The 15,521-nt window shown below is 36.9% G+C and overlaps 1 protein-coding gene across 3 annotated transcripts in view; it reads left to right on the top strand.

Annotated features, from left to right (window-relative positions):
• LOC134661371 (E3 SUMO-protein ligase RanBP2-like) overlaps nt 1-15,521 on the top strand; it is a 54,510-nt gene that overhangs the window by 24,386 nt on the left and 14,603 nt on the right. For all 3 annotated transcript variants that reach the window (XM_063517411.1, XM_063517412.1, XM_063517410.1), the window contains exons 3-6: nt 1,941-7,453; nt 8,144-8,286; nt 8,777-10,011; nt 10,693-10,883. In XM_063517411.1, the coding sequence (XP_063373481.1) occupies nt 1,941-7,453; nt 8,144-8,286; nt 8,777-10,011; nt 10,693-10,883 (7,082 nt within the window). The remainder of the gene's footprint in view (nt 1-1,940; nt 7,454-8,143; nt 8,287-8,776; nt 10,012-10,692; nt 10,884-15,521) is intronic.

Raw genomic sequence — 15,521 nt, 5'->3', positions numbered from 1 at the left:
GACAATCACCAGTTTACAACCACGTTTTATTGGTTAATTAAATATCTTTCATATGATATATCATTTGTTTAAAAATGTTAAGTAGTTTTTGATCTACATACACTATACACTACAGCGTCCTCCGCCGAGAGATACGCCGCGCCCGCGATAAAATCATCATAGCTTGCTTATTTATTATCCGATTCACAAAATTCAAGAAGTAACGTATAGCTTATTAATGTACCTAAATGATTTATATGACACAATTTTCATCTAAGTGGCCGTTATCATTGTGTTTTTTGGGCTACAAAAAGTAGACAAATGTTATGTTTTCGGATTTTTGTAAATAAAAAAATAATTAATGAAATTACACTTTTAGTTACATAGCATGTTTTATTCTACATTTTATCAGCTTTCATAGGACACCTCATTTTTTAAAATCTGATAAGAACTTGCCGAGTAATTATCTAAACTTTGAAACCCGGGACCGCCATCTTTGTGACGTCACAGTTATCCCCTCCACAGTCTTAGAAAGTGACGAGTTCTTATTTCGTACTCAGTAAACTCTACCGAACACAACCATACCACTCGTCAGTAGTATACTGTCCAGTCACATCGATTAGTGTTGGAGGCCCCCTGGCCGCCTTACTATATCACTCGGTGACTGACCGCACGCGCGACACCGTATATGGCAGGATCGCCATGTAAGGTGAGGATCCGGAGCTGAGTACAAACAAGTGTTCAGCTAGAATGATGATTTATTACTGCACTAAATACATGAGTAAATGGTCCTTATATATATCCTATGAACTACGTACATAACTATATCTAGTATACACTACACGACCCATAGTTTGACAAATGCTGTTATAGAACGTACATTTGTTCGAGCTATTAGATTAGAGCGATTATTTCCGAAAATATTTAACTCCTTAATGCATTTAATAAAACATATTTGTTTAAATTTGAACTTTAACAGTTGTCAATAGAGTAAGGGTAACGCGGTAAGGGGTTAATTTATTAAAAAAATGGTTTTTAGACCCATCCAACTACATATTACGAATCATCACCACTTTAAGAGTACGAACTTAGTAGTTTGCCGGCGTGATTGATACACATACCAAAGCAGATAAAATGCAGCCTTGTCCGGGCAGTCAGACAGACAGACATGTCTTATTGACTAAGGAACCCTGTAAGTGAAAAATATTATTTTAACTCACATTTATAGACGGGTCTAACGCGAAATTTATTCAATTACCTTTATTTACCGACGTTTCCAAAAAATCGCCAAGTACACAAATGCGCAATCGCCGAACATCTTCTGACATCTGGCACAAATCACTGGATTGAGTTGCATAGACCAAAAGTTGTCTCCACTGAACGCCATTATTATCCTCGAGTTGTGCGAGAAGCAATTGAAATCAAGAAACACCCCAGGAATTTTAATAGGGAGGATGGATTAAACTTATCGCCAACTTGGGAACCAGTGATACAGAAGTTAACACGTTCCCTGTGCATGTATCATATGTGTAACATTTTAGGGTACATATGATACGTGCATGCACAGGGAACGTGTTAAAGCCAAAGGATCTATCTTCGGACGTGTGCGTTGATATTGTGAGTGTTGCTTGTCGGACTATTGACAATAATTAACATTATGTGTAGTGGGCTAGTGGGTGGTTTGAAAATGTGATATCTACCCGAAACATTTTCATACACTTTTCGTCGGGTAGTTCACAAATCTCTGTTTTGACATTTTGCTGGGACATCAGTTAGCCGCGACCACGACCAGTGAAACCTGTGTCGAAACGTCGGTAAATAAAGGTACCTTATTGAATAAATTTCGCGTTCGACCCGTCTATAAATGTGAGTATGTGATCAAAACGCGAAAGTTTTAAATATTATAAATATTATTTTATCATTAATATTACTTTTTAATTGTTGCATTCTTATTGTTTTAGTTTGTGAAATTTTGGCTGATGATAAAGAGAGCATTGATCCTGGTCGCGCTAAATACTGGTGTGAGAAGGCAGAAAAAATGTTTCCAAAGCATCCAGTTACCTTTCAACTACGTGAAAAGTTATTGTCTATTGCCAATCCAGACCCACAAGCCCTGGTTGATCTGCTGTTAGAAGAATTGGCTGTAAGGCCCAAGGATGTTCTGCTACACATCCGTCTACTGAAATTGTATTTGAAAAATAATAATATTGAAGAAGCATTTACTCACAGTTGCAATGTAGAGTTTGGAGAGAACAACTTCAATAATAATTATGATTGGTATGAGACAGTTGCACAGATTCTTCAATGTAATCCCCAGAACAACAATGACTGGCTTTTTCAGTTGCTTTTATTGACAGTCACTGAACGAATGTGTGTTTTGAGTATAACCCAGACTGGCCACAAAGACAGAAGTATTTTTGAGTCTACAGAGTTACTTCATGTTTACGATCAAGCTATAGAGAGAGTTGCTAAAGCTGGAAGCAATCCTGGTCATGGCGAATTTCATGCTGGTCTTCTAAAACATCATCGTGGCCAATTTGCCTTCATAGCAGCAACATTGTTGCTCAAGCGTGGAGCGAAACACAGCTGGCGAGATGCGCCTAGAGATGCTGAGCCTTTGATGTTAATGGCATGGCATTCCTCAGTTGCAGATGTCTCAGCTAGCTGGGTTATTTCTGCTCCAGAAATGCAACAGAAAGCTGTACGGCGCTGGTATTCTGAAGGGTCATACAGGTGTTCACAATCTGGACATTATCTGCTATCTAATTTCAATTATAAAAGCCAATCTTTCCTGGATCGTATTTCACAAAATTGCTCTGGCATACATTGGAGAGACAAGTTATACGGAAAGATCTTCTTGAGCAGATATCATTTAGGAAAAATAAATACTTCACATTTGGTCTCAACTTCTTTTGACGCGCCTGCTCTGATTTTACCTAAACGAAGTGAAGTCGAAATTCATGATGAAGAAGCTCAGAGAGCATATGGAAATTCTCTTCATCATTTTGTGTGGCTTTTGTCCAAGTACAAAGAATTTTCAAAGTTTAAATTAACAATTTTTGACATGCTTCCCCTGGCAGTTCAAAATGATGCAAATTGTGGCCCAGAAAGTTTATGTCAAATGGATGTCTATGCATTTCTTTACTGCGCAGCCTTGACGTCTCGCCAACAGCGAGATCCTGGCGTTCCATCAGGTAAGCCAAAAACGCTACCGGCTAATATTACAGATTTACTGTGTCCTTTGTCTCAAATAAAGTGGTGGGACTGTGCTTATAAGTTTAGTCAAAATGAATTGGGTGCAGAAATGACAGATATTCGCGTGACTCTCAGTCGCGGCATAGAAATTGTGCGATGTGTTGACAATCACGGGATAGAGCCAGAACTTCTGTGTGATCTAGGTCGCATATTTAGTACCCGAGCTAAGCTTATAACAGATATTGATGATAAACACAGCTGGGAGTTGCGAGCAGTTCTTTATTATACATCAGCTATAAATCTATTGGAGAAAAAGAGCACTGATGAAATTACAAGATCTGAAAAACGAATGTTTAAAAAGTTGAGTCTGCTGCCAAAAGATACTAACTCTTTACTCGAGGAATGTAAATTATACGTGGCACTCTATGAGTTAAATAAGGACGAGTATGAAAAGGCAATCCAGTTATTGTCACCATTGAAAAGTGCACAAGGTCTGTATCATCTCAGTGTTGCTTATAAAAAAATGGCATTGAACGAAAACAAATATTCACAAAGCAATGCTAATGATGAATCTAACTCAAAGTATCAGTCATTGTTATCAATGGCCCAAAAATACGCTAACGAAGCCCATTATAAACTGAAAGATCCAGAGAATAAATCAAATCATATGCTACTCATAGATACAGAAGAGTTGATAAATGAATTAGACCTCCATCTAAATGAATGGTCCGCCGGAGCACCTGATAAACATAACAAGCATTCTTCTGATGAGTATTTTTCTATACATGGCAATGAAGATGACCCTCTTAAAAGTCAATCCCACTTTTCGCGCGAATTTAGCTCTACCCCAAAACGATTATTACACTTAAGTACGGGCCCTACATCAATTCCTAATGTTCATGGTGATGAACAGTTTCATTCAACAGTTCAATTCAAAAACAAATCCAGTTTGCTAGAACGAGACACTGCAGCAATCAATGACTTAATTGACCTTGCAAGGAGTGTTTTTGAAGAAAATCGAATAGCGAGCAATCAAATTATGAGCACAATAAATTCAAATATGCAAAACACCATCGATCAATTTGCTATGCTGAAAATTTCTGTAGATCAAGTGAAATATCAAATTAATGAGTGCAGAAAGGAGTGTAAAGAAGTTACTGAGCTGAAAAAAGAAATAACTGAGCTAAAGAAGGACATAAGTAAAATTAAGAAAGCTTCTGAACAGACAATCAATGAAAACGAATTGTTTAACCTCGATGAGGGATACGCTACAAATGAAAACGCGTCCACTTTTGCAGCACAGTTGCCCTTCACTGCTCAGCAAGTTATGCCTCCATTTAATCAGCGCCTACTACCGCCATTCACTGTGCCACCTAATCCCTTCCAACTTTACGGTCAGAATTTATTCAATTTATATTCGCAATTTTCTCAACCATCATCAGTGCCTGGAGCACCACCAATATTTGATGCAGCGAGACCGCAAGTTAACTATCCAGGCGTTTTCACAAACCCCGATCAAATGTATTTAGATGTAGCGCATCTTGCTCAACAGACAGCGGTACCAGTGATTCCTGTACAGGCTTCAGTTACAGCCACAGTTGCAGCTTCCACTTTACCAGTACCTAATTCAACGGCCCCAGCCACATCAATTATGACGCAAAATGTCATAGGCAAGGATAGTACACGTTCGTTACCAGCTAATGTTGCAATAACATCATCAGATCCATTGCCGACGTCCACAACTACCCCAGCACCAGTACCTAGTGTTACAGTGCCACCAAAGCACATCAAAGGTATTCCTCACAATTATCAAATACAAATGCCTGCAACAGAACCTACTCCAGCTTTTGGTTTTCCATCACTTGGAAATAAAAGAAGTCCCAACACGAAATCTTCAAATTGGACTCTAAACACAGTATTCAAAGATTCCACCCCTACCACCAACTCTCATTCTACGGCTTCTATATCTTTTTCGCCAAAACTCGGCAACATTAGCTTAAATGAAGAAGTTTTGATTGGTGCAGCCAATGACAGTCATAACAAATCTAGAACATTGTCTGAAAAAAGTAACACGTCGATCGATAATTATGATCCATGTCCGGATTTCAAGCCCATCATACCTCTACCAGCAGAAGTAAAAGTTACAACTGGAGAAGAAGACGAAACTGTTATTTTTTCGGCTAGGGCGAAACTATATCGGTTCGTCGACAATCAGTGGAAAGAAAGGGGACTTGGCGACATGAAATTACTTAAACATAAAACCACTGGAAAAGTTCGTGTGCTCATGAGGCGAGAACAAATCCATAAAATTTGCGCTAATCATGCTATAACATCCTGCATGGAAATAAAACCTATGAAGAATGAAACAAAAGCGTACTTTTGGGTAGCAAATGATTTTGCGGATGAAACCCTTGTGCTAGAAAAATTCTGTGTCAGATTCAAAACAGCTGACATAGCGCGACAATTTTACGAAAACTTCGATAAAGCTATATCAGAGGCTACTACGACAGAGGCATTGAGTACAGGATCAGAAACTCCGGTAAACCTAACTTCAAGCAAATCTGATAAAACAGGTGCAAAAACGAATGTTAATAAAATAAAAACAATAGATATCAAAACAACTCCAGACAATAATTCACAACCTGCTAAGACGGTATTCGGTGGTTTTACTTTCAGTAGTACACCAGCGTTTAAAACAGTTGAAGATTTAAAGCCCCACGGAAAAAATGTGGAGATTACGCCAACAAACAAAGTTAATGTGTTTAGTGGCTTGAATTTCAAAACTGGACCTGCTTCTTCACCATTTAGCAATTTATTCAGTACTTCCAGTGCCCAAACTAACAGTCCTCAAACATCAGTGCAAAATGTTGAGGCAACGGATAAATTGAATACTTCGGATGCAGTAGAAGAATACGAGCCGACAGGTGAGTTCACACCTGTTGTGCCTTTGCCAGCATTAGTAGACACGAAGACTGGCGAAGAAGATGAAATTGTTCTATTTGAACACAGAGCCAAGTTGTTACGCTTTGTTGCCAAAGAGTGGAAGGAACGCGGTCTTGGTAATATAAAAATCCTCGTAAATAAGGACAACCCGCAAAAATTGCGCATTTTGATGAGAAGAGAGCAAGTAATGAAAGTTTGCTGTAACCATGCTGTTACAAAAGCAATGACATTCCAGAAAATGCCTAATGTTGACAAAGCGGTCACATGGTGTGCTCAAGACTTTTCCGAGGGTGAGCTTACACCTGAAACCTTTTGTCTCCGTTTTAAAACAGTACAAGCTTGCAATGATTTTATTGATGTCGTAAAAACTGCCCAATCTAAATTAAGAGACGACTCCAAGGCAGCTAAAGAAGAACTTAATGCGGCCAAACAAAATTCCCAAACTGGATTTACTGCTGTAAACAAACCAGCAAATTCTAATTGGGGCGATAAATTCAAACCCAAGCAAGGTTCTTGGGAATGTAAGGAATGTTTAGTTCGGAATGAAGCCAATGTCGAAATCTGTCCCGCGTGTAACAGCCCGAAGAATCCTGGCAGTGCTACAGCAAACACAAAGACGACAGAGATCAAAGCACCTAACAACGAAGTTAAATTTAAATTTGGTATTCCCCAACAATCCAATCCAATTCAGGTCTCAGAACAAAGAGTATCTAATGCACAAGTTAAATCTTCATGGGGAGGCATGTTTAAACCTGCAGCTGGAACATGGGAATGCAAACAATGTTTTGTTAGAAATGAAGGTGGGGTTGATACCTGTTGTGCATGCAATAGCCCGAGAGATCCCAATGCAGCTAGTAAGCCCATTGCCGCCAGCACTACGTTTTCAACTCCCAAATTTAACTTTGGCATTCCACCAACAAGCAATAGCAATGAACAGAAGGCAAATACTACTTCTATTTTCGACGGCACTGGTGCGCATAAATTCAATTTTGGCATCCCCGCAAACCTTCAAGTGAAATCCACTGATAACTTACCTAAGAATGATACAAGTTCTGCAAGTAATGTATTAACACTAGAGACATGCAAAACTAAAGATGCCTTTCAGACACCAACGTTAACACCAAAAGAAAAACCAGCCTTATTGCCAACCCCTCAAAAACCAAATGAAACGGCAACATTCGACTTTGTGTTTAAGCCAAAAACTCAAATTAAAGCTAAGAGCCCTGCTAAGTCACCTAGAAAAGACAATGGGGAAGAGAGCGACGGCAACGAGTATGCCTCCGAAGATGAAGGACATCACATACATATAACTCCAATCATACCTTTGCCGGACAAGGTAAGCAATATTAAAATTTAATTAACATCATAAATTAATTATATGCCTTTCACCCGAGTAAAATAATTTAAAAAGTAAAATAAATACCTGGTAAAATAATTTATTTCGACGTAAACAATTATAGATGGACAGACAGTAAAAGTTACATAAAAAAATAGTAAAAACTGCAAAAACATTTCTTATTTTATTTTTACTTAACTAAGAACCGTAACAAATTAGTCAAATTATTAAGGTAGCAAACTATAGTTATCACACATTACATTATGTCTACGCTTGTAACTAACAACAACTGTTGTCAACATTCGTAAATTACAATAAAGGTGCACAAATAAATATAGAGAAAAGGAATAAAAATAGTAGGTAGGTAGGGTCGACTACAAAGAGATGTATCCACTTTTTCACCTTATTACAAGGCAGTAAGGTGAAAAAGTGGATACATCTTTTTGTAGTCTGCTGTACATTAGGAACATGGAGGTGATTGGCCGGAACTGTAATATATAGTTTGTCAGGACTATAAGAATATAAGGGTTGTCTCATTTTAAACATAGACAGAGAGAATCATACTATCTTTGTCTTACACTAGTACTAGCACCCAAAAGAAAAGGATGAGTAGTTTTCCTGGTTCTTAGTGACTGACAAATTGGTTTGACCAAATATATAATTTATATTTAAGCTTTTTTTTATGTACAGGTGAAAGTTGTAACAGGTGAAGAAGATGAAGATGAGCTTTTTGCACACAGAGCAAAATTGTTGATATTTGTTTCTGGTGAATGGAAAGAAAGAGGACTTGGTGTAGTAAAAATTCTAAAGCATAAACATACAGCCAAATTGAGGTAATATTATGTTCTGTCAAAGATAATTGAGTATAGAGGCGGATTGTCAAACTAAATTTTGTAGTCACAGTAAATTTACTGCCATCTTTTGACACGTGATTAAAACTTAGAACGCCATTTGGCTTTAATTCTTGTTCTTTCTCTTATGTGTGTTAAATTTGTTAAATATCAGAAAAGTCACGCGATGACGCCATACCTTTGGCCTGTGCTGGAGTAGATGGTGCCACTTTTTGATATTTAACACAAGTGAAATAATAAGGATCAAAGTCAAATGAAGTTCTAAAAGTTTATATCACGTGTCGAAATATGACAGTAAATTTACTGTGGCTACAAAATTTACTTATACAATACGCCTCTATTTGAAATTCTCTTTTTTTCTACTTATAACATTTAGAAACAATAATTTTACAACATTAATACAATCAATATGAATGTCAAATAAATACTTGGTAAATGGATCGTATATGTACTAACCACAGATGTTTTTCAGAGTCGTTATGAGGCGTGAGCAAGTCTTCAAGATATGTTTAAATCATGCACTGACTCCAGATATAACTTACAATCTTAAAGACGAAAAAAATTGGATATTCGCTGCTAATGATTTCAGCGAAGGAGAATTAACTGTACAACGTTTTTGCTTGAAGTTCAAAACGAAAGAAATTGCCATGCAGTTTAAAGACGCTGTGGACAAAGCGAGAGACGGGAAGAGTAATGAAATACAACAAAATGAAAATATTTCTGTTAAAAGTGATAATGACAATGATGATGTGGAATTTATTACTGAAACACAGTCCAACTCGGAGGAAAAGAAAAAAGCATTGGAACTAATGTTACCAGAGAATTTCTTCTTATATAAAAATAAGGACCCTTGTCGTGGTTGCCGTGGTTGCGACGACAGCAAAGATTCGACACCCCAAGCTTTAAAGAGTAACATAACCCTAAGTGCTTTTACTGCTCCGACAACGTTCTCTAGTCCGCTTAAGATATCCACGGAAAATAATGCTGTCTTTACTCCAGATAAAGAAAATGCAAGTAAGAGTGCTAACTCTGTTGAACAGCCTGCTTTTTCACAATCAACCAATTCTACTAATGAAATTATTCAAAAACCGAAATTCGTTTCTGCAGACAACTCCAGTTCAATATACAGAGCACCCATGCTCAACTCTTCTATTCTCCCTGGGGCGCAAACTAGTACTACCAGTGGAGTGCAATCAGACCCTAAATCAATATTTGCTACTGCAAATTCGAACTTGTCGTCAAACAATTCAACATTGTTTGGGTTTAAACCAAATAATAACGGCAATATTGAGGTGAAGTCTGTTTTCGGGGCAGCCGTGAATGTCAAACTAAATGACGGCCAAAAGCCAGATGGAAAATCAATTTTTGGGTTTTCAAGTGGTATGACAAATCAAAAACCTTTTAATTTGTTTAATCAAAATGATAGCAACATATTTGTCAGGGCAAACGATGCGGTTAAATCTGATGAAACATCAGCATTCGCTTCGGTAGATGCACCAAATTATTTTGGAAACAGCAGGAGTACTTGGAGCTTTGACCCTAAAACTGACTCTAGAGCGTCAGGAGACAGTAAGAGTGAACTTGTCAAACTATTAAATACACCCAAAGAAGACAACAACACAACTAATCCTGCCCCGGAAATATTAGGCACAGATAGTTTATTGTCTTTTAGTACTTTTAAAAGCCAACCTGAAATAAAGTTCCAAAGTAAGTATTAATTGTTTAAATTTAAATATGTTTAGTGATAAGACACGCCTGTTTAACCTGTTGTATCCTCCGGTCAAAAATTTGACATAAAACAATCATAATAAACACATCTTTAAGTTGAACATTATATGGAGCAGATCTGCTCCTATGAGTACCAAAGGTTAACTTCTACTCTAAATACATAGAATCTGTTTGTTATATTATCCAAATTTTCGTGTTTATATTTTTAATCTCTGTGAATCTTTAAACCATAAAGTCTAAATAAACCGTAGACTACATTAGACACTAAAAGGCCTCAAAAGCGCCTGTAGTGAGCAATTGGAAGTTTTTGCAGATGTAGTGTATAATTGTTTTCCATCGTACCTATTTCCTCGGAATCGTTCGTATTTGTCATGCTACTGCAGTCAATCTCAGTACTTTTTGTACCGAGACTGAGTGAAATATCAAGCCACATTCGTACATTTCCGTGAAATAACGATGGAAAATTAAATAATTATGCACTACATCTGGCGGTCTAGCATGAGTTGCATTCTCGCGCGCGACTCCATACATCTTGCGCGACTCCATACATCTTGCGCGACTTCAAGTATGGAATCGCGCTCGAGAACGCAACTCGTGCTAGACCGCCTGTATTCAGAAATGTTTTTGTTTTCATTGACTATACGACGATATTGCTTTTAGAAAACCCTGATTTCAAATGGGAAGGTGCTGGTCAGCAGTTGTTCGTACAGGCGCCGAAAACAAAGAGTACCAGCGATGCAGACAACGAAGTGGATACCGGCAACGGAGCGGAGGAAGAGTACGACCCGCATTACGAGCCCATTGTCCCCCTGCCCGACAAAATAACCGTGACAACGGGCGAGGAGGACGAGGTAGGTCCAACTTTTGTACCCCTATGTCATGAACAGTAGTAGATTGTTAACCAAGGGTGGAAAGTGAACCATTTCACCCGAAATATTTTAGTTATTAATAGTTCGAAGGCAAGATGTTTACTTTTACCCGAGTTAAACAGTCTACTTTTCTTTTCGACTATGAGGAAAGTCAAACACGAGATAATATTTTGACGGTCAAGAGAATTAGGGACTGGAATTGGCGCCTTGGCGCCATTTACATTTTATTCGGAAAAAAAATCTAAAACGATTAACAATCCGATCGTAAAGCTTGAACACTCCAAAACGTGGGCACACATTTAGGCTTAGCACGCACTGCGGTTATTAAAAAGCGATTCCGCTACCGCAAAAAATGTAACGTACGGCATTCTTTATAAGCGCACGCACGCAACTTGCTACATTTTGACCGCAACCGCAAGAAAAAAACCTCAGTGCGTGCTAAGCCTTATGCTTATAATTTTTGTAAAGGTTGGTTAAATTTTATGTCTTTACTTAAATTAAAATCGCTATAGCATGTGGAACATGTGATACCACAATAGTTGTCAATTCTATAATTCGTTTTCTTGATAACGAGCTTTAACACCAATAGCCTTGGAAAATTCGATTAGGCTAAAGAAACTTGTGAAAATGTTAATATATCAACAATCGATTCGTTTTTGTATTTTTGAAATATCGCGGAGACGTTTATGAATGGAAAGACAACCAGAAAGCAGAAAAACACGAGATTGTAATGAGAAAAAGAAGAAACTAGGAACATACAGCATTCTTACATAAAGACCGAAACCTATATTTTCTTATGTTGCAAAAAAGGTACAAATATCTTAAATTTATGCACAAAAAGTGAAGTCAAGTTAGATTAAGAGCTAGCAAGGTTTATCTGCTCCCAAAATAGTGGTGCTAAATGAAATTTGTATGGAAAATGTAGGATATAAAAAGCGGCCAAGTGCGAGTCGGACTCGCCCATGAAGGGTTCCGTATTTAGGCGATTTATGACGTATAAAAAAAAACTACTTACTAGATCTCGTTCTAACCAATTTTCGGTGGAAGTTTACATGGTAATGTACATCATATATTTTTTTTAGTTTTATCATTCTCTTATTTTAGAAGTTACAGGGGGGGGGGGACGACACACATTTTACCACTTTGGAAGTGTCTCTCGCGCAAACTATTCAGTTTAGAAAAAAATGATATTAGAAACCTCAATATCATTTTTGAAGACCTATCCATAGATACCCCACACGTATGGGTTTGATGAAAAAAAATTTTTTGAGTTTCAGTTCGAAGTATGGGGAACCCCAAAAATTTATTGTTTTTTTTTTCTATTTTTGTGTGAAAATCTTAATGCGGTTCACAGAATACATCTACTTACCAAGTTTTAACAGTATAGTTCTTATAGTTTCGGAGAAAAGTGGCTGTGACATACGGACGGACAGACAGACGGACAGACGGACAGACAGACAGACAGACATGACGAATCTATAAGGGTTCCGTTTTTTGCCATTTGGCTACGGAACCCTAAAAACGTTTGATAATTTTTAAGGGCCTACTGCAGCCGCGTCTGGCGCTTCGTAAACCACGCCCGCTAGTTCTTCCCTCCCCGCTAACACGCACACATGGAAACGCTTCGCGCCCCACGTGAAGTTTGTGTGACCTTTTAGCACCATCTAACGTTACAGAAGTTAACTACCATTATACGCGGTCGCTGCGGTCGGCCAGAAACTTAAATTCGGAAAAAATTGAAACAGATGGCGTTGTTACTTGTTCATAATAGCAAACAATAAAATAATTAATTCATAAACCTGCATATTTATTGTTGTTTTGGAAGACGTTAACAGCATAGAAGCAGCAGCGTATATAGCATATAAGTTAAGAGTATTGATAATAAGAAAATAGCACAAGAACAGAAAAGAGATTATTTTTGATAAAATATGATGAAAACAGATTTACTTGATTACGCTCACCTGACTTTGCGGTCACTAAATGCAAATTTCAACCTTATTGTTATGGGGTTACAATACCCCTGGGGTTGCAGGCGTCCATAGTCGTTATTATTATAAATGCTTTGGTTGAAATACTTTTTAACCCTCGAATTTTTCATAGGTACAGTCACCTGCAATAATATGTTACTCTTCGACGGCCGCAAAAATATGTGACACGCTCTTATGGCTCTACAAATAAGATCTAACATGATCTACCGCAAAACGGCCTTCGGTGTGTAACATATTATTGCAGCTGACTGTACTCGTATTCATTGTTGTATAGGTAGGTATTAATATCTTTTATCCGATCGATTTGCATTTATTTGAAATAAATCACAGTGTTTAGTAATTATATGTTTTATTGAATAAGAGATTATTTAGTTATGTAAGGAATACAGGGTGCCTTTTTGAAACACTCATTTTTAGGGTTCCGTAGCCAAATGGCAAAATACGGAACCCTTATAGATTCGTCATGTCTGTCTGTCTGTCTGTCCGTCTGTCCGTCCGTATGTCACAGCCACTTTTTTCCGAAACTATAAGAACTATACTGTTGAAACTTGGTAAGTAGATGTATTCTGTGAACCGCATTATATTTTCACACAAAAATAGAAAAAAAAAATTTTTTTTGGGGTTCCCCATACTTAGAACAACTGAAACTCAAAAAATTTTTTTTCATCTAACCCATACGTGTGGGGTATCTATGGATAGGTCTTCAAAAATGATATTGAGGTTTCTAACATATTTTTTTTCTAAACTGAATAGTTTGCGCGAGAGACACTTCCAAAGTGGTAAAATGTGTGTCCCCCCCCCCCTGTAACTTCTAAAATAAGAGAATGATAAAACTAAAAAAATATATGATGTACATTACCATGCAAACTTCCACCGAAAATTGGTTTGAACAAGATCTAGTAAGTAGTTTTTTTTTTAATACGTCATAAATCCCCTAAATACGGAACCCTTCATGGGCGAGTCCGACTCGCACTTGGCCGCTTTTTCTGGATAATTTTGAATTTCAATTGTCAGGGGAGCCTACATTATTTTTTAATACATTTTACAACGACAACAAACAAAAGTACAACTTCGCCGTATTTTTATTACCCGGGTCGATCGCAACAAAATAGAAAATCATGTTTTTCAAATCTAAGCGTTATTGTAATTTATCTCAAATAACCAAAAAGTCAATCTGACTAGAACTTAAAAACGAACTGAATTATTTTAATATGTCGATTTTTCTTGGTGACCCAGGAGAATTTTTTTTATCCCATACAAAAAGAGCGTATCCCAATCGCGTATCGGTTTTGGTTTTTACTTATAAGTGTGAAAAATATATTCTACCATATACGAAGGATGTGTGTTTTTTCATGTTTTATGTGTCTTTTTGTACAATAAAGTGTTTTACTGCTACTAATATATCATATTAACGATTAACTAAAAAGGTATTTACATCTAATTTAACTGGTAAATTATTTTTTAATCCATTTTTTTAATAAAAATCTTTCTCGATGATATAAAAAAGAACATCGACAAATTATGTTCAAAGAATTAATATCAAAACAGATGTCATAATTAGGATTGGCTACTTTAAGAAAGGGACAGAGAGATTTAATCCTCTCGCTCTGCACGTTTTTCTCATTCCTCCTTGTCAAGCCAAAATAAACTATAAAATGATAGTAACACAGTACATTGTAATATTCACTTTTTCCACGGTATCATGTCATTGTAAATTACTTATGTGAAATTGTAGTGGCGTGCGACTTTCAAACCGGAGGTCACGGGTTCGAACCCCGGCCCGTGCAAGTGAGTTTTTGTAAGTAGGGACTTTTTTTAGTGGTACTTAAATATAATAACTTTTCGTATTATTGAAATAAAATATTTTATTCAAACAAACTTAATAATATAATAATTAAAACGAATAATATCAATTAGTTTATAATATTTATTCAATTATTTTAAATTATTTGAGCATGAAACATACTAGATTTATTTTTATCATTACAATAGAAAAAAAGCAAAAAATATATTCTTATAGATATTTTATTTTCAAACAAAAATAAAGCAAAAAGTTACGGTTAGATTCTGATGGCTATATACCAAACAGCTACCGATACATTTCAATATCTGTCGAAATTTCCTAACCCGTTGTAACTGACAAAGAGTATAGATTTCGACGTAGCATGACGTAGCTAAGCAAACACGCACACATGCGTAACATATAGGCCTGTAAGAAGGCACCATCATAGGTTTACCTCCGATTCCGTTACTACTCAATGGAGTTACGACTCAACGTTTATTGGATATTAAAATTTTACGTAATTCGGAGCGCTGCGCGAAGTGACATAGGTCTTACCTCTTTGAGGCACGACGGCCATCTAACATTACTGGCATAAAGGATGCATTTATGACTTTGACGCATGACAGAAAGAGAAACCGAACTGCGTAAAATGGGCGTTTGCTGTTGAATTCATGAAATCAAAAATCGATAATAAATCCATCGGTAAAGGATAATAAGTTAATATTTAGTTCTTTGAAAGTTAAGACGAGATGAAAACCTTTGCTGTAAGGTGGATTGTGCTGGTTAGGGATGTGTTTTCTAGTTGCACGAAACTAAAACCGAAAAATGAACACGTAAGTTTGGATTTAT

Source organism: Cydia amplana, chromosome Z (assembly GCF_948474715.1).
Source record: "Cydia amplana chromosome Z, ilCydAmpl1.1, whole genome shotgun sequence".
Lineage (NCBI taxonomy): Eukaryota > Metazoa > Arthropoda > Insecta > Lepidoptera > Tortricidae > Cydia > Cydia amplana.
Note: the sequence above shows the minus strand (reverse complement) of the source record. Positions and strands in the feature narration are given on the sequence as shown.